This window comes from Taudactylus pleione, unplaced genomic scaffold (assembly GCF_031769625.1).
Source record: "Taudactylus pleione unplaced genomic scaffold, aTauple2 ptg000149l, whole genome shotgun sequence".
Lineage (NCBI taxonomy): Eukaryota > Metazoa > Chordata > Amphibia > Anura > Myobatrachidae > Taudactylus > Taudactylus pleione.
The window spans coordinates 2,332,355-2,351,896 of NW_028284551.1; the positions used below are offsets into that span (position 1 = coordinate 2,332,355).

The 19,542-nt window shown below is 43.2% G+C and overlaps 1 protein-coding gene across 2 annotated transcripts in view; it reads left to right on the plus strand.

Annotated features, from left to right (window-relative positions):
- Nucleotides 1–19,542, plus strand: part of SNX29 (sorting nexin 29) — a 682,594-nt gene that overhangs the window by 38,688 nt on the left and 624,364 nt on the right. For both annotated transcript variants that reach the window (XM_088474249.1, XM_088474250.1), the window contains exons 6-9: nt 2,564–2,634; nt 4,928–5,176; nt 6,895–7,276; nt 17,523–17,650. In XM_088474249.1, coding sequence (XP_088330375.1) covers nt 2,564–2,634; nt 4,928–5,176; nt 6,895–7,276; nt 17,523–17,650 — 830 coding nt within the window. The remainder of the gene's footprint in view (nt 1–2,563; nt 2,635–4,927; nt 5,177–6,894; nt 7,277–17,522; nt 17,651–19,542) is intronic.

Below are 19,542 nucleotides of genomic sequence, written 5' to 3' on the forward strand. Positions count from 1 at the left end.
TAAACTTAATGTAATTGTCAATAAAAGCCTTTGCCACTTATGAAATGCTTGTAATGTTACTTCAGTAGTAACATCTGACAAAAAGGTCTAAAAACACTGAAGCAGCAAACTTTGTGAAAACCAATACTTGTCATTCTCAAAACTTTTGGCCAAGGCGGTAATTGATGGTTCAAGAGAGGACAACCTGAAGATACTGCACACAGCAACTCCCATTATTCTCTGCAAGTTACCAACGTTCTTCATTTTCCTGTCATAAAAAGAATATTTATATCAAGTCTACTTTTCTCATAGGAGGTAAAAGAGACAATATTCTTTGTTCTTATCATTATTATTTAGTTATTCATCACACGATTCGCCTCATAAAATAACTATCACTTTTTTTTCTAACAAGGAATAAGAACATTTGAAATTGTCTCATAAACCTGTTAAATTAAATTGCACGCCAAGACGATCATCTGTCTAATTTTACTGTTGTTGCACAGCAGAATCCTTTTTATTGATATAATATCCATGGCAACATCACTTTGGCCCTCATTCAGAGCCGCTCGTTAGCGGCAGTACGCTCGTTCCGAGCGATGTTTGCACATCTGCGCATGCGTACGCTTTTTAGTACGCATGCGCGAACCAGTCAGTGCGGCCGAAAATCCTTTGTACGCTATATAGCGAGTGCCTGCTATTTTGAGTGACAGAAGGAGGCGTATGTGGGTGGTAACAGGGGAAGGTGCTTGAAAATGGGGAGTGGAGATCCGAACGCAGGCGTGCTTAAAGGTCAAAACGGGCGTTTTATGGGTGTGTATATTTAAAACAGCAGCGTCATTGACCACGTCACTGGGTTATTTTATAGCCAGAACTGCACGCAAATTTGTGGTAGCAAACACCAACCACAAGAATAGCGAGCAGTTCATACGCTGGTCGATGTACTCGATTAATCTAATAAATAGCGGACATGACGTAGGATGCGTGCGGCCAGGGGGCGTTTTTAACAAATAAACGAGCGTATGTTTTGCTCGTTCGTTCAGACTTAGAGGTGTGAACACTGCAATGTGCGTACGGATCATTTAAATAGCCACCCCTTGTTTTTAAACGAACGACCGCAAATAGCGTCCGGCTCTGAATGAGGGCCTTTGTTTTCTTTAGAACGTGTCTCTTCTTCGTTCTATTATAGTGGGGATAAAGTGAGCCGGTCATGACTGACTTATGCCTGGCCTCACATCCCCAAACCTACTTCCAGTACGGACACTGATGCTGTTCGTGTGTAACCAATCAAGAAAGATGTATTCTGATGTACAGGAGAGTAAACTTTGTTGTCTTTGCCCTGAATATCAGGGGATGGGGTTAATAGGAGAATTATACAAATGTTGCTAGCTGCATGGTGCTGAGTGCTGGCAGACTTCTGTGAAAGTCAGTGCCATCTCTTAAGTTGCCGTCTATATAATTGAATAGTCAGTCATGGGATCATCAATATTAACTGCAGAAACCTTTGTCTGATTACATATCATACATTTGCAAGAATGGATAGTCTGTCTTTGTTCCCAGTATAGCTATAATAGTCTCATCTACTTTTATAGAGCTCACCGCAGTCATATGAAGCTGAGATTGCAAAACTTATGTAATGCAAACCAGTACAAGTACCTATATATCACCTTAACATGCATGACCACATATAGGGCCAAATGTAATAGGGTGAGAGTTTAGAAAATGTGAGAGTTTAGCAGTAACCTCTCACATTGGTTGAGTTTTATCTTCAAAATGGGAAAACATGTGAAAGATTTTAAATCGTGAGAGTTTTTTAAGTCTAAAAAAACATGCAAGTTCGCTCCGTTACTTTGTTTTTGGACTTTATTACATTGGCAAAGTTTAAAAAGTGTCAGAAACTCTCACTTTTCTAAACTCTCACCCTATTACATTTGGCCCATAGTATCTTATAAATGTGGTCTTTTGTTTTTAGTTTATATCCATATTAAATCCATGATGGTCATAGTATTTCCAAATAATTCCTGCTGATAGATCATGTCACATGCTTTAGTACAAAGTATTTCTGAGCTGTTCTATATACTGCTCATAACTATGTTGCCCACACTCAGATTATTATTATACATTATTATCCGGTAGTAACATCTCAAAAATGCTGGGATATCAGCATTCCTGCCTGGAAATTACGGACCCAGAGCTTTCAGCAATGTATTACACCTGCCAAACAGAGGTGGGAATTGTCATCAAAGTAATTAACAGCATCCAGTGTGGAGATGGGCTTTCTCCTGACAGGTGTGAGATATTTAGTACATCTCACAATAATCTCTTACTCCCATTGGGTGCTGATAATAATCACTGTCACTGTTTGGCAAGTGAAACATATTGCAGAATTTTTCAGGTCAGAAGCTCCAATCTTTGTCAACACCATCATCCTGGTTTTATGAAACACTTTATGAACGCACGGCCTTTGGCATTTCTGATTTATTTTATCACTTTTAGAATGTGCTTTAAATCTTGTTTTATAACACAAGTTGGAACGTGCTGTGAGTTGTGCTTTGATTCTTCTTTTTACCTTTTTGTTGTTTTCTAGTTTCTTCTATGAAGACTGGTCATTCCTATTAGATGAAGAACGCTCCAGCATGCTTCCTACCATGGCCGCTGGTAAGCTTAGCTTCCAAGTGTACGTTTCTGATGGGGGGAGAGAGGCTCTGCAGTATAAATCAGGACTCTCCTGGCTTGTTGCTGGACACGCATCGGCAAACAGACATCTTGGCAGATATCTGGATATAACATAAATTACAGCTTACACTGTTAAACCTTAAATAACTAGAATGGATAGACGTACATAGAATTTAGGAGCCATATGTGCCTGAATCACTTCCATAAAGCCTATCAGAGCATTTGGTAATTATAATAAATCAGCCAGACCATAGAGACGACCATTCTTTTCATCCTTGGCACCTAATGGGGGACAGGAAACTTTGCAGAAGCAGCAAAGTGAAAATTAGGTGCTCCTGTCTCTTTGTATAATAAGTGTCATATCACCATGCATGTGGATACTTCTAATACCATCTCTGATACAAAATGCTTCTGTCTTTTAGACCTGGCAAATATCTGATAAGTATGACTGCCTTTTACATGTAATTAACAGTGTTGCTGAATTTCATCATAAGATGACCATATTGATATGATCAAGCCTTCTGTCAGTTTTTTATGCACTTTAATATTGTGCCAAATCATCCCTTAGGGATGGGATCCTTTTGCCAGGGCCCTCACTATTTATTGTAGTTAGTCGGGACACTCAGATCTGGCCAGTACTTCTGCCGATCATCTTCAGTGCTGCTTGTGTCTTTCTGGTACAGGAGAGATCTATCTCAGAGCGGCCTGTGAGTGAATTGTATAAGGGATCTAGAAGCAGTGTACAAATGTAGTACAGTATGTGTCTTTTTGCGGGAACACATTACATCAGGTCAAGTGTGTTTACCATAGTGTAATATTTAAATTCCTGCAATACATATCTCACCAAATTACACTTTCAGGGAATCATCCTATGCATGTAAGATGAATGAAAAGTGTGTAGCGTATGCATACTGTGCTTTGTAAATCTTGGCTTAAATTAATAAATCAGCAGCATCTGTGAGTGATGGGAACACACACGAAACTGCAAGTAATAGACCGTTACCTCCATTAATACTATAGTTTAGTGTTCCCGCCAGGCTATTACAGCGGGGCGCAGTGTCCTGCCCAAATTGTAATCACTGAAATGTGCCCTACCCTGATGGCGGCGGCCCGCTGAAACAGCCGTCCCCACCTGTGGGCCGCAGTGTCCCGCAGGGCGGAAAAGTTCCGGTGAAATAATCGCCAGCGAATGAATAGATGCCTTGTGTGTGCCCACGCCATCTATTCACACTGCGGGGAGAGCTTGGGGGCAGCCCAGCATCTCCATGAGTACTGAGCACACCCTTTACAGTGACGAAAAGGGGGTGCGTCTCAAGGACATGCCTCCTATTCTAGTGACCCCACCCCTTGACTAGAATTAACACTATAGTTAGTTATTTTGCGCATTTAAAACTAAAAATATTTTACTTATTATCAGCAGCATTTGTCATTCTATGTAAGTTCACCATGACTTACATACCTACATACATACAGACTTACTGTACGTACAATGATTCAACCGGAACCCGTGCAACTAGCCATTTTATTGCGAGTAATACCAATGTTCCCTCATACACTGTAGCTTCAGTCGCGCAAACAAGCCCTTCTCATGCGACAAGTCCCAGACGACTTGGCCGAGAATCTTGTTTGCTCATAATGCACGTCTTGTTCACACTAATACAACAACTGGAAGCGACAAAACTATTTTGTACCGATCATTTTGATGTGTGACATTTGGACAGCTGTGTGCGAATGAGTCTGAATCTGTATACAAAGGGCTACAATGCAGCAGCCAAGTTCCGTTGTGTTTCATCTGCGACTTTGTATGTGTTTAAAACTAATCCCTGTGTGGTTAAAAGTCGCTGCCCAGCATTTCTAGTTCACTTTGAGCGGTGTTTTGCTGCATCTGAGATGCGAAATAAGATGCAAAATTGAAAGAAAAAAGTTGCTACGCTTACACCACTTGGAGCGACCATGATGCTTATTAAGGCTAGGTGTATGGGGACACATCTAATGTAAAAATACCATATTGGGAAATCGTACTGCTGGGCTGCAGCAGAGTCACTCACTGTTAAGGCAGTTTCACATATGCTCTGTCTGTATTTTGAGGGGAAAAAAGTTGCCACATGAAAAGATACTTACATATGTACGATGCTGCAGCAGGGTTTTGTTTCCTAACTGACTGAATTATTCTAGTATTTGTGTATTTTTAACATTGGTTTTCTGCATACAGTTTTGATATTGGGGTGTGTGTATGGATAAATGTCCGTGTTGTGTTATGCTTTTGTACCCAAAGGTCTGAACTCCATCCTTTTTGCAATCAACATTGATAACAAAGACCTGAATGGACAAGCAAAATCAGGTCCTACGGTTTCTCATCTTCTAAAGGAGTCTACACAGAATGTCACCTCTTTACTTAAGGAATCTACGCAAGGCGTCAGCAGTCTCCTTCGAGAGATCACTTCATCCTCTGCTGTCTCTATTTTAATCAAACCAGAGCAGGACTCTGACCCCCTTCCTGTGCTGTCTAGAAGTCTTGCTTCAGGTGGGCCATCTAACAACTACTAAATGTTATTACCAGGGCCACCAGCAGATCTTTAAGGCCAAGTACTAGGAGGGAGACAGGTATACTGTGTGTTGGTGTGGCCACACCCCATTGTGAGCGCTGGGTCCCTCCTTACATGCAGCTTGCTGCTGAAGGAGGTGTGGCCACACCATCTTTGGGGTTTGGCTGTGCCTTCCCATTAAGCCCAGTCACGACTAGGTACATTGTACCCCCTCCCTCCTTGATCAAAATGTATGTATTCTCTTAGTTAATGCAAAATATCTAATTACTTTAGGAGGCATTACAATCCTCCACCTAACAGTTTATAGCAGGGGTTCTCATCTACAACCCTCAAGCTTTCCCAGCAGGTCATGTTTTCAGGATTTTTGTCTGTGGAAGCAGGTGGGATCATTTCTGACCCAGCAAAATAGATGAACTCACCTGTGCATGATTAAAGACCTCCACAAAACATGACCAGTTAGTGGTATTTGAGGACTGGAGTTGAGAACCACTGGTTTAGAGATATTCTTTCTGTCCAGGGACGTAATTATAAGTTGTCACTCTCGTAACAAAGCAATTTTTCTGGGTATGAGCTGTGGCCGGCTGCTGTTCAGGGGAACTACATTTAGGTTTTTAGTAGAGGAGCATTCGGTTTTATTCTTTTCTTTCACCAAATTAGCGCAAGTTTGGGTTTATCTTATTGGCTATCCAAAACACATTATAGCGGGATATCCAATAAGATTCTGTTTTCAGATCTGAACTTAACTCCCAATCATATACAGATTAGGAATGTTTCCTAAATTGTTAATTGTGTTAGTACAGTTTTTTCTTATTAATGTAGTTTGTGGCCTATTTTTTCTGCATTGCATTGTTGTTTTTTTTCGAATGTAAATATAAAATTAGATAAATGCAATAATTACATAAATATAGCTTCTATAGCACAGCATTTAGGGCCTGATTCAGACCCACTCGCGAGCGGCTGTCCGCTCGCAAGTGGGTCGATGTTGTGCACTGCGCATGCGCACGACGGCGGGAGCTACGTCGTGGGCATGCGCCAGACGCGACGAGCGAAGGACTTTCCTTCGCTCGTTGTGTCTGATCAAAGGGGACGTGCTGTCGATGTTGATTGACATCACGCCCCCTTTGGTGGGCGTGCCGGGGGCATGCCTCCCTGACGGGGGCGTTCCCAAGGGAACGCCTACTGTCAGAAGCCGGCCCACTGACATCACTAGTGATGTCAGTGGGAGTGATTTTGGCTCTGATAGAGCCAAAATCACTCCGGGCCTTGCGGTTGAAAACCTCAACCGCAGGCTCCGGCTCGCAGTGGCGATGGTCACGACCATCGCGGCCATCAAACTGCACGCTCGTATAGGCTGTGGGTGGTGACCCACAGCTATACGAGCATCCAGTAGGACGCTCCATAATTATGGAGGGCGGCCCTCATTCAGAGCGTGCGCTCTGCTCAGAGCGTACGGCTCTGAATGAGGGCCTTAGTCCTGTATGCGGATTAACACAGCGGCAATTCTGATCATTCTGTTATTATCGGTGTCGTTTCAAACAAACTCTTTGCTGAAACTGAAATATAAGCCGCTTATCTATCTATCTATCTATCTATCTATCTATCTATCTATCTACAGTATGTGCTTGACGTACAGTATGTGATTTCTGAAAATATGCCAGGAAAAATATTCAGTTTTTTTTTTTTTCTTTCCCTGTAGACGGCAAATCTAAAAGAGATCGAAAAAAGAAGAAAAAAGTGTCGACTATCATCTCGTTTGATGATGATGGGAATGTGGAAGAGCCACATCTGGTGGAGATTTCAAAGTTCCCGAAGAGTGGTGTTGAGAGTTCACAAGAGCAGTCTGACATGTCCTCTGCAGAACTGCCTCTCTTTGAAGCGCAGTTTGAATTAAACTTGCATGACAAGGAAAACACAGACTGCTCTTGGAAAAATGATTCTCCATGTGTTAATGGGGATTTCGGCTATCGAAAGCTGGACGTAAAAAGCATTGATGATGAAGAACTAGATGACTATGACACATACCAGCCAGAACCTGTCAGCAAGTCGGAAGTTAGAGCTGAGAATGCTTCTACTGAACAGTAAGTTTATCATAATCACACAGCGTCTTTTTCTGGGTGTCACGTTTCTAGAGCGGTGTCACATCTTTGGAAATCTTGGTTGAGCTAAGCTTACAGTCAAATATTCTTTCGTCTGCATCTTTGACAGTGAGGCATCACTCTCAGTACCCCAAGAATGTTTTTAGGTCTAGGACTGAGATATTTTATTATTTATAATACATGAGGGTAACCTATAGCTATGCAAGCAGAAAAAGAGAAATAATGCAAGTGCACACTCTAACCATGCTAAACCTAATAATAATACTGCTATATTGCATCAAAGAGGTTCTTAGCATAATAATGGCCATAATTATGGGCCTGCCCACCGTATCCGGGTGACCTCTATCACTCCTCTAACACTCCTATGGCACAAATACAGGGCACAGGACCCCCCAGGCCAACCCAGCAGAACCACCCTACGGCATCACACTAGTGCGAGATTACAAGTGATGGTTAAAGAATTATAAAGAAACTCCTATGTGTTAAGTCTTACATTAGTAAGAAGTTATAATTAAAAGTGTATGAAGTGCTACATACTGTATATAGAAAACAAACTAAATAAGTGAAAAAGTGTACATTATGATGCCATGAAACAGTCCAGCCACACCAGCCCAGAGAGCCCCGCGCCCCAATACCAGTTCCAAAACTAACACACAGCATACTGTGTGTGTGTGTGTGTGTGTGTGTGTGTGTGTATATGTATATATATATATATATATATATATATATATATATATTTATTAAATCTTACCCTCACTGTGCCTTATTAAATGTGCAGTCTTGGAGTGCAAGGACTCCTTGCTAATTAAAAACACCCGGGAACAGGTGGGAGGGGTGGTAATCAAGGTAGAAGGAGTCTCGTCCTTCCAGTGTACATACATACACATAGTACAGAATGCATAGGGCGAGGGGCCCTAGATTGCACACGCTAAGCACAATGTGAGGTGCTACCTGTTGAGACTAGTAGTGCTGCAAGCAGAAAAAGAGAAAAAATGCAAGTGCACACTCTAACCATGCTAAACCTAATAATAATACTGCTATATTGCATCAAAGAGGTTCTTAGCTTAATAATGGCCATAATTATGGGCCTGCCCATCGTGGGACGGTTCTGCTGGCTTGGCCTGGGGGGTCCCGTGCCCTGTATTTGTTCCATAGGAGGTTTAGGGACCTGCCTGATGGGCCTGCCCACCGCATCCAGGTGACCTATCAGGCAGGTCCCTAAACCTCCTATGGATCAAATACAGGGCACGGGACCCCCCAGGCCAAGCCAGCAGAACCGTCCCACGATGGGCAGGCCCATAATTATGGCCATTATTATGCTAAGAACCTTGATTAACACCCCTCCCACCTGTCGGTATTTCAACGCCTATCTTAAGTCTCTTGTCGGGATTCCCCTGTCAGTATTGGGACCGGCGGTGTCATAACTACATCCCAACTATCACAAAGAGATTGCTAGCCAAACTTTGGGGGAAACAAAGAGGAAGAGAAGGAAAACAGTAGAGTTGTACAAAATTTTTTTTTTTTCTTACAAAGGTCCATCATAGCAACTATGTGAAGTACTAAAACAAGAATATATTTATTTTTATTCATTTATCTTTTAACATTCAAAGATTATTTTATTTTTACCTCTTGAGGAATTAAGTATTTCTTCTTCGGGGTCCATGGGGTCCACAGCCATTACGTTGGGGTATGAATCCCGGTCACCAAACAGTTAATAAAAACGAGCTCTCTGCTCCCAGGATGCACCGGGTTTCCTCCTCATATACCCCACCTCCTGCCTCAGGTAGCCAGTTCTTCCTGTTTGGTGTGTTCACCACATAGACAGTGGGACTGCTGGAGCAGTCCTGCAGACGAGTACAAAAAAAAAAAAAAAAAAGAGTTTTACTCTCTATCTCAGCGGGTGGTCTGAGCTGTCCTGGAAGCAGCCTCGTGCCTGATTGGAGGCGCACCGGCCACGCGCTGCAACTACCTCCTCCGGCGCCGCACCGCTAGCCTCGGCAGGTCCTTGGCAGGGGATTCGGCAGGGGCTTTCTGGCCCTGGACCGCAACCGGATCAAGGGGATGGCAGGTAAGCAGGTGGTCGCGGCGACCGCTGACGCCGGGACCACGTGGCGGTCCGGCCTTCGGAGGTGAGACTGGCCGGAGGCGCGCTGCAGTCAGGAGGCATACGGCTTGTTCTCCTAGCCTAGACCGCCGGGATTTGATGTTCCTGACCAGCCGGGGCTTGTGGCGGCGGCCAGGTCAGTTTACCGGGCAGGTCCAAGCAGCATAGGGGAGGTACGCTTCCCCGGCGGCCCCTCCCCCAATCCACACGCTAGTTCAGTCCTCTGGCACAGCCAGAGTGTATGTCAGTTGCTCTCTGAACGCTGCTCCTACAAGAGGGACGCTGGGCAGTCTCCCTGTATACCTTGCCTACTGCTGGGCTAGGTTTTTACAGGGCTCTATCCTACCTAAGCTGAGGCTGATTATGGTAGTGAGAGCTTATATGCATATGGCTCGCAGAGTATTTATGCATGACATGTGATTGTTGTTTATGGATACTGTAATTCCTGTATACTGTCACTGTATCTCCCCTTCCCTTGCTACAGGTGTGTGGGTTGAGAGTAGAAAGCAGCACATATACGCTCAGAACCTGTGGCATAGTGTTATGTCTAAGGAGTCTGAGGGTCAGGTGGCGGGAGCCCCGTTGCTGATATCCTGTGTAGCCTGCAAGGCAGGTTTGTCTCCACAGGACTTTCTACAAAATGGGCTATGTGGGAACTGTTTCAGACAGCCACTACACCAATTAAGTTTGCCTGTTTCAGGCCCTGAGCCTCCTTGGGCATCATTCTCTCAGGTTATGGCTCAGGTGGTGGAACGGCTGGCTGCCCCGGTACCACCGGTTTGGGGTTTGCCTCAGCAGATGCATCCTATGCCCATGATGTGGCCGCCTTGGATGGACCCTGGTGCTGGTAAGGTTATGGCATCATCCTCAGGGGTTTTTCAGCCTCAGGCTGTCAAGCCAAAGCAGCCTAAATCTTGGCGCCATGTACCGCCTTACATGGGTGAGTACTCGAGTGCCTCCTCCGAGGAGGAACAGGCACAGGACTTTTTGCAGGAGTCTAGCTCCGAGGAGGGGGATGATCATTTCCCAGTAGCCGATGTCCCTTTTCTGATAAGGGCTGTAAAATCAGTGTTAAATATCGAGGAAGGGGATCTTCCGCTTAGGAAAGCCCCCCTGTTCAAGCGCCAAAAAGTGGTTAAGGCAGAATTTCCAAAGTCTGAACATTTATCAGAACTTATGGAGGAAGCCTGGGTCCGTCCGGATAAGATAAGCCATTCTTCTAAAAGAATGGCGCTTCTATATCCTTTTCCAGCAGAGGACTGTGTCAAGTGGGAGAATCCACCATCATGTGGCACAGCTGATTAAACGTACCACTTTGCTAATCCCAGCAGTTTCGCTGAAGGAAACCACGGATAGGAGACTGGAGTCTTGTCTCAAATCAATTTTATCGCTGGCAGGAACGGCCACCCGCCCAGCTATGGCCACTGCCTGGGTAGCAAGAGCTATTGAGGAGTGGGCCAAAACTCTAACGGAGTCTTTACCAGATGCCTCTAAGGAGCAACTGGATATGATCTCCTTTTTTAGAGAAGGGGCCTCTTTTTTGGGTGATGCCGCCTTGGATGCAGGGATCCTTTCCTCTAAAGTTTCAGCTGAGTCCGTGATGGCACTTAGGATCCTCTCGTTGAAAGATTGGAGGGCAGATGTCGGGTCCAAAAGGCCCTAGAATTCCTTCCATTCACAGGAGGTGTGCTCTTTGGTCCAGAACTGGACAAAATTGTATCCTCCATGGCAGCCTCAAAGACGGCAGGTTTTCCATCAGCAACCTTGTCTAAATTGAGGAGGGCGTCCTTTCGGGGGTTTCGGCCGCAGGGCAAGGCCAAAGGTCAGCCCTCAGCGAGATTTCCATCAAGAAAGGCAGGACCCAGGAAGCCCTGGCAGAACAAACGTCCAGGAGCTAGGGTCCAGGATAAACCAGTGGCCTGATGGGACGGGCCTCCCCCTGGGGGATCCCAGGGTGGGGGGCTGACTGCTTCGGTTCTCAGAGCCCTGGCACCTCACGACGGAGGATGCCTGGGTTCGGGGAGTTGTTTCCCGAGGGTACGCCCTGACGTTTTGGAGGACTCCTCCTCAAAGGTTCTTTTGTGTAAATCCGCAGGTGGTTTCAGAAAGAGCTTTGGCCTTTCAGAAGGCTATTCTTGCCTTACTAGCATCAGAAGTAGTGATTCCGGTGCCAGAGAACCAGTTCCGAGAGGGGTTTTACTCCAATCTGTTCTTGGTTCTGAAACCGAATGGGTCATACCGGCCTTTTCTAAAACTGAGAGCTCAACAAATTTGTTCGAGCCCCCGGGTTCAGGATGGAAACATTGCGATCGATTGTGTTGGCAATGGAACAGGGGGACTATATGGTGTCCCTAGACATGCAAGATGCCTACCTTCACATCCCAATCACACAGGCTCATCAAAAATTTCGTCGTTTTGCAGTAGGGGAGGAACATTTTCAGTTCCAGGCCCTGCCGTTTGGCCTGTCCACAGCCCCTCGGGTATTCACCAAGGTGATGGCAGTGATGATGGCATGCCTCAGGCGCCAAGGCGTCAGGATTTTGCCTTACTTGGACGACCTCCTGTTGCTGGGGCAGTCCCCACAGCAGTTACAGGATCATTTGAGGCTGACAGTATCATGTCTGTACAGTCACGGCTGGATCATAAACTGGCAAAAGTCGTCACCCTGTCCGGTACAACAGATGTGTCATTTGGGAGCGAGATTGGACTCCGTGGTGCAGAGAATATATCTGCTGGAGGAGAAGATCCTTGCTCTACAATCACGAATACGCAGGTTGCTTCGCAACAGGCAAATATCCATTCTAGTAGCCATGCAGGTCCTGGGGTCGATGGTGGCAGACGGTTCTGCTTCAGTTCTGTTGGAGTTTAGTCTGTGTAGTTGTGTGACTGTTTATGTTACTGCAGCCTGTTTGTGTTCCTGCAGTGTGTTGGTCCGATTGGACTGAGTGTTCTTATTCCTATTCTCCTTCTCTGTCGTTCTGTCTTTCCTCCGTCTCTTCTCGGGCTCAGTTCTTAAAACTGGGGCTGATGGGGCATAGAGGGGGAGGAGCCAGTCACACTTTTCGATACTTAGAGGTCTATTTATCAAGCAGTGAAAAGTGTGGAGAAGTTGCCCATAGAAACCAATCATCTCCTACTTATTATTTTATAGACTGTACTTGATAAATGCTACTTCAAAGCTGATTGGTTGCAATGGGCAACTTCTCCACTGGTCCACTTCTCCACACTTTTCACTTCTTGATAAATAGACCCCTTAAAGTGCCAGGCTCTACTCAACCCACCGTCTATACCCCACTGTTAGAAGCTCCAGTGTCCCCTGTGGAATCGGAAAAATGGATTTAACGGTAAGTACCAAAATCCTGTTATCTCCCTCTGCCCCCTTGTTACTAGTTGAAACTTTTGCATTGATGAATATTTAATACTGATAACACGATGTGTTCTAGATTACTTATAAACCTTACCCGTCACAAAGAGAAATTAAATAATTCACACAAATACAAATTCTAAAATAAATTCTTTTACTTAAAGACAGCTTAATTATACATGTATTTTGCCAATGCAGAGTTACAACAAAGACACTTAGGTTTTATCAGCAGCAGTAGGGAATACTTGGAAAATAAATTTGTGACACTCAGTGCAGAAATACCAGTCAGCCAATTTCATACATACATACGGCAGCACCCCCACACCCTCGTTGTGTGCTCTCTTTCCTTTTTCTCCGACTGCTCCCCCTCCCTCTCTCTCTGCTAAGTTTTATACTATCATTTTGGCTATACCTCCAGTTAACCCAATGGGGAATATTAATTTATTTAATATTCGTACGTGCTAGGCCTTAATTGGTTATGGGTATCTTAACCATAATATTGACACTATTCAGTGTTATCTTTCTGTTCCCATGTAGAATTCTAACATAATTGCTCATCTAGCATTCATCTCTGAATTGCATTGCAGACAAATACTATCTTGATTGAACTTTTTGTTTATAGAAACTGAGACTTGCTGTGTGCCATTCTGCACGTTAAAACCAATACACGTTAAATCCATAATTCCTATTGCTAAAAAACAGTTTTTAACCTATACATATCTCCACAGTTAATCATAACTGCATGGAAATAAACACTAATCTCTATATACTTATTAATACATAATTTAATATACCTTTAGCTAAAATATTAAACAACATGGCTGCTGCATCAGAGACACACTTGTTTACTTTAGAAAGGAGAGAGAAGGCCTTATCCTCTCTAGGCCTGAGGCCATTCGACAAATGCGGCCCTCTGCAACTCACACAACTATACTGATACTGAATATAATCTCAAACATTTCTATACAATCTTAATTGCAATAAAAGTAATAGTGAAATACATAAGCATGCATATATTCGTGAGTTGCTGAAGGAATGTGTACAGTCCACATATTCCTGTGTTATCAATACTGTATATCATGCTATTAATTAGTAATTAGTTTGTAGCTACTAGGGGTGTAGGGAAGTAAGAGTTAAGCTGCATACACACACAACGATTTTGTTACCAACGATTTTCTGAACGATTATCTGTCAGATTTTTTAAAGTGTAATGAACGATTATTTTGAACTACAAACTATTTTTGCATATTAACTTAATGAAAATCGTTGAGTTGGCCAGTCTGACTGAACTACAAACGTGAACGCGCATGAACGATAATCGTTAATCATTTTAGCTCAGAAAGTGAATGATTTTTTCAACGATTGAACGATAAACGATATCGTTAATCGTTCAAAAAATCGTTGTGTGTGTATGCACCTTTAGTCCTATTATTGGGTACTCCAATTTTGATCATATTGTTTCTGTTTGACATTTTATACTGATTCAGTCTGATATTTGCTCAGCCATCTATAGCCACTACTCCCACCAACCATCTTACCTGCTCCTCTAAGACCAAACATCGCTCATTATCAACATACAAAGTTACATTCTTAGATCTGTCCACATCTCAATAGAGCGCTGAGTGATTTTCCAAAGCTTGGGTCATCACACCTCTGACTAAGGTTGTGGTTTCCTTGAGCAGAGGTATACACCTCTATATCATGTGTAGCTACTGTAGAGTTGTAGGACACCAAGCTTCCCCTTCTGATCATTTAGAAATTGGGTGTAGGACGTTGGCTGTGCTAATAAATTACTTTATTTATCTATTTATTACCAGTTATTTATATAGTGCACACAGAGGGCCTGTTTCAGACCCGCTCGCGAGTGCTATGCGCTAGCAAGCGGGTCGATGGTGGCCCAGTGCACATGCGTGAGACCCGGATAGCGACGGGCAAACCGTCGCTCCGGGTCTCTTACCAAAGGGGGCGTGCTGTCGATGTTGAGTGATGTCAGTGGGAGTGCTTTCGGCTCTGTTTGAGCCGAAAGCACTCTGGGGCTTGCGGCAACGAGACCCTACCACAAGGGTCTCGTCGCAAGCCCGATGGTCGCGATTGTCTTGACCATCGCAACCACCTTCCTGGCCACATGCTATAGCTGTGGGTGGTCACCTACAGCTATGCGAGCGGCCAGGAGGCCGCTCTAACAAAAACAGAAGGCCGGCCCTGATTCAGAGCGAGCGCTCTGTCAGAGCGTCCGGCTCTAAATCAGGCCCATATTCCGCAGTGCCTTACAGAGAATATTTGTCCATTCACATCAGTCCCTGCCGCAGTGGAGCTTACATTCTATGGGCCTGATTCAGAGCCGGACGCTATTTGCGCTCGCTCATTCAGAGAAAAGGGGTGGCTCTTCAAATGAACCGTTCGCTCTTTGCGGTTCTGTTCACGCCTCTAGGTCTGAACGAGCGAACAAAACTTGCGGTCGTTTTTTGGGAAACTACGCCCCCTGGCCGCTCGCATCCTACGTCATGTCCGCTATTTATTAGATTAATCGAGTACATCGACCAGCGTATGAACTGCTCGCTGTTCTTGTGATTGGTTTTTCCTACCGCAATCTTGCGAGCAGTTCTGACTATAAAATAACCCAGTGACGTGGTCAATGACGCTGCTGTATTAATTATGCACACCCATAAAACGCCCGTTTTGACCTTTAAGCATGTCTGCGTTCGGATCTCCACTCCCCGTTTTCAAGCACCTTCCCCTGTTACCACCCACATACGCCTCCTCCTGTCACTCAAAATAGCAGGCATTCGCTATTTAGCGAACAAACGATTTTTGGCCGCACTGACTGGTTCACGCATGCGTATTACGATCCATACGCATGCGCAGTTGTGCAAACATCGCTCGGAACGAACGAGAGGCCGCTTACGAGCGGCTCTGAATCAGGCCCTATGTTCCCTACACATTAGGGTTATTTTTTGTTGGGAGCCAATTAACCTACCAGTATATTTTTAGAGTGTGGGAGGAGACGGAGTACCTAGAGGAAACCCTCGCAAGCACAGGGAGAGTATACAAACTCCACACAGGTAGGGCCGTGTATAAATATATGCCCCTACTGTATCTCCCTTTCTTACTACAAGAAGGACATCCTTTTTACCAATGGCATTAGTAAACTCTCAGGGTGAACTTGCCTTTATTGCGTTGTAATCATTAGTTTAGTCTGACTTGGTCCTAAAATAACGCAGTATAAAAGACTAGGTTGTCCATGTTTATATTACTTTTTATGTATTCAAGTGAAACATTCCTTGTTACATGTGGAAGTTTCATTCATTAGGTTTCTTTGTATTTGCTGTTCTTTAAGCTGTGTTTGTAACGTTTAAGGTTGAAAGTCTGTGTCTTTGCATTGCTCTACATGTTTCACTTTCTGAACCATCATTAGCTGCTTATGTTTTGCGATCAGTTATCTGTTACAGTCCAGTGCAGAAGCAGTGTGAGTGAGGAAAGCGGGTCGTCAAGGGTCACTGAAGGGCTCTAGACTATTATGAGTTTAATGTATAACAGAGAATGTCAGACATAAGCAGCAGATAAACCTGGACTCACAATTTATTATGTAAAACATTTTCTAATTTCCTCAAATGCAGCTATGTATCCTCTTACCATGCAAAACATTTTATACCTTCCAGGTGCACATTGGCAGAGAAACATGTTTCTTAACACCTTTTGCAAATGTAAACACAAAGTTAAAGTTCGTTAAATTTACAGTTAACAGGGAATTACTTTCAGGGTGACATGAGCAATTCAGCTCCAAAACTGATTAATGTTGGAAAAGCATGGCATATACAACCAAAAGGGACTGTACACCGATGCATTAGGGGATTATTTTGTAACTTTCCATGAAACCATTTTATTTTGTTATCCTCCTGCTGATTGGTCCTGATGCATTTAAAATGATATATTATAGGTGTCTGATTGGAACTCAGATCTGTCACATTTTATGAATACTACATATCACTGATAATGCAGGGTATGGTCATTCTGACAGAAGTAAATAGGTCTTCTGTAAATGTAGAGGCACTCTAGCAATAATTACTTATCTGTTTACTTAAAATTTTTGAAAGACGCTGGCAAAAGTACGGGATCCAACCCCTGCAGTTTTCTCAGCCCCCCATGCACTTACTCAGGAATTTAGGATAGAGGTGAGTATTGCATGCAGCAGGTGCCGCATACAGTGAGTAGCTAAAGATCCATTTGCCTGCCAAGCAGGACTGACCGCTTTCTCTCTGCAAGTAAAACAACAGGCAGTAGATTGCAGGAGTTTTCCAAAAGTAGATAGCCCCTTTTACTGATTACTTAATATCTGCTTCACATTTGACAGTTCTCTTCCTGAGCACAAGAGGGGGGTACAAAGTATCTGTCTGGAAGCCCGAACTGCTGAGGAAGGTCAGCCACACCCTATAATGGCATGACTACACACCCTTTTGCAAGAGAACCCTGGTATTCACAATGTGGTGGTCACATTGTTCTCCTCACGGCCCTGGTTATATTTAAGAATTCTGTAAGGGATGTCACATTGTCTGTTTTTTGATTGGAAAATATATACTGTACTTGCATAAAGTACACAAAAAACAGACCTAACCCAGTTCTTGTAAGGTAAAGTCTAAAAATGTAAAGAGATGAAGTCGGTCTGTCAGAACAATGTATGCCTAGCATAAGTCATAGATGATCTGTGCCATGCGACTGTTCATGATTTTATGGATGGGGTATAACTAATGTCTGTTTTCTAGTAATTGCAGGACACCTGTAGGAGGCTCAGAAAACCCACAGGTCTGCTGCTGGACATCATTACAGGTGCTAAACAATGAAGCTGAGGTCTTGTTTCCTGTCAGTGCTGCTGGTTCCTATTCCCACTTAGGTAATTTAATGCAATTGTTCACGTATTATGGAAAGAAGTGCTTTAAATCAGTCATTGCCGTTCAGGACAGCACTACACATGTTTCTCATGGGCCAGGATGCAGATCTTTATGAGAACAAGATTGTGGGCTAGACAATATTCTAACACATTTTCATAATAATGGCTAATGGGGTTCAATTAGTGATTCGCAGTATAGATGTTTTTTTTTATATATTCACTGGTTGTGTCACATAGGTATAAGAGGTGATACTGCTGTTTGTGTTTGCTGGTTTCACCCAATTATCCTTTAGGTAAATCAATATTTTGGGGAGGTTAAGGGTCTACTAACCACCAAATTAAAAACAGCATTACATATAGGGAGTAATAAAATAATATTAACCAATAAACAGGCAAAAAAAAGTCAAATTCATTTTAGGGATCTACATTATCTGTCCTATATGGTAATACAACCCTATAAACAACATAGCAGGGAAAGATCGTCCACTTATCTGGGAAAGTGGGTGCATCCGACAGCCTGGTCTACCCTTTTGGGAGTCCAAAAGAGCTCCCCGAAATTTGTGAGTCTTCCGGATAGTCTAGGAGAGTGTGCAATTTGCTATGCACTTGTTCTGTATCAGGTCTGACCTGGCATTATGAAGTGCCTTAATAAAGCTGTTTTTCCTCTCAGTTACTGTTGAGCAGTTATAAAGGTTGTACCGCAGTCCAAACGAGAAGTTTTGCACATACTTGTCAAAGCTCTGCCCACTTATAAATCAAGAGGGTCAATAACATTGCGGGCAGTGCCCACGATGTGCCATTGCAACATCGATGCAGCACCAGCAACTGTACACCAAATTGCCCCAATTTCACCCCAAAGGGGTGCGTATTAAAATACGTGATCTCAGGTAAGTGCGACACGTGCTTACTAAATCGCAGGCATCGAAAACTCTGACTGCGCTTGACTTGATCCCAAGCACTGAGTACATGATTTAAAATCTTATAGCTACTTTATTATTCACTTGGTAAGTGTGTTTCTGAAAAACTGATCTAGTGATCTAATTAATGGTACAAATTGTTAACGTGAATGATTGCAAACTTCAAATTAATTTTCATATGATGTTCAAAACGACCATGACTTTCCAGTACACACTCCCTCCTTAACAGGCTGCTGAAGCTGCATACCCACATCTTTGCCCTATCCTAAAAGGATCTTGCTTAGAACAAGAAATTAAAACTACAAATTTACCATTCTGTAGCCTGCACAGAGCCTTTTATATAGCAGTTGGACATGTCTGTGAGCAGTTCCAAAAATCTCCTAATGCAAGACTATAAATAAACATACTTCTTTTGTTTGGGGTATTATTGTGTGCTTGATCATTTAAGTAATTATTATTTTTGTTTTGCGAAAAACATGTAATTTTAAATGTGATTTACTGTAGTTTACAATTATATTATTATACGTGACTTTTAGTTAAATCATTATTAACGATCTGTGACTGCCCAGTTATTAGGTGAACTACAATAGGTGATTTAATTAATTTATACCTTAAGAGTCACAGACCTTCTAAGCCTGCCATTGATAGTGCTGTTGTGTATACTTTAGACATACATTTTGTGCAATGCACGTACTGGATGGCTTATGCTAATTTGTCATTTATTACCTGCATGTTGGTTTTAATTCAAATTGATTGGATAACCTTTACTTCATAATTAATTGTTGTTGTAAAGGGGAAAACACGCTTCCTAATCATGACATATTACATCCATAGTACTTCTCGGCACATATTCACCATATGATATGTATGTAAGCAGTAAGGAAAACTCTGATGAAGTCTGGTACTATGTTAGGTAACCTTGAACAGTTGGCATAAATTGTGTACAGAGTATTTATTTAGTTATCTATATAGCTAGTA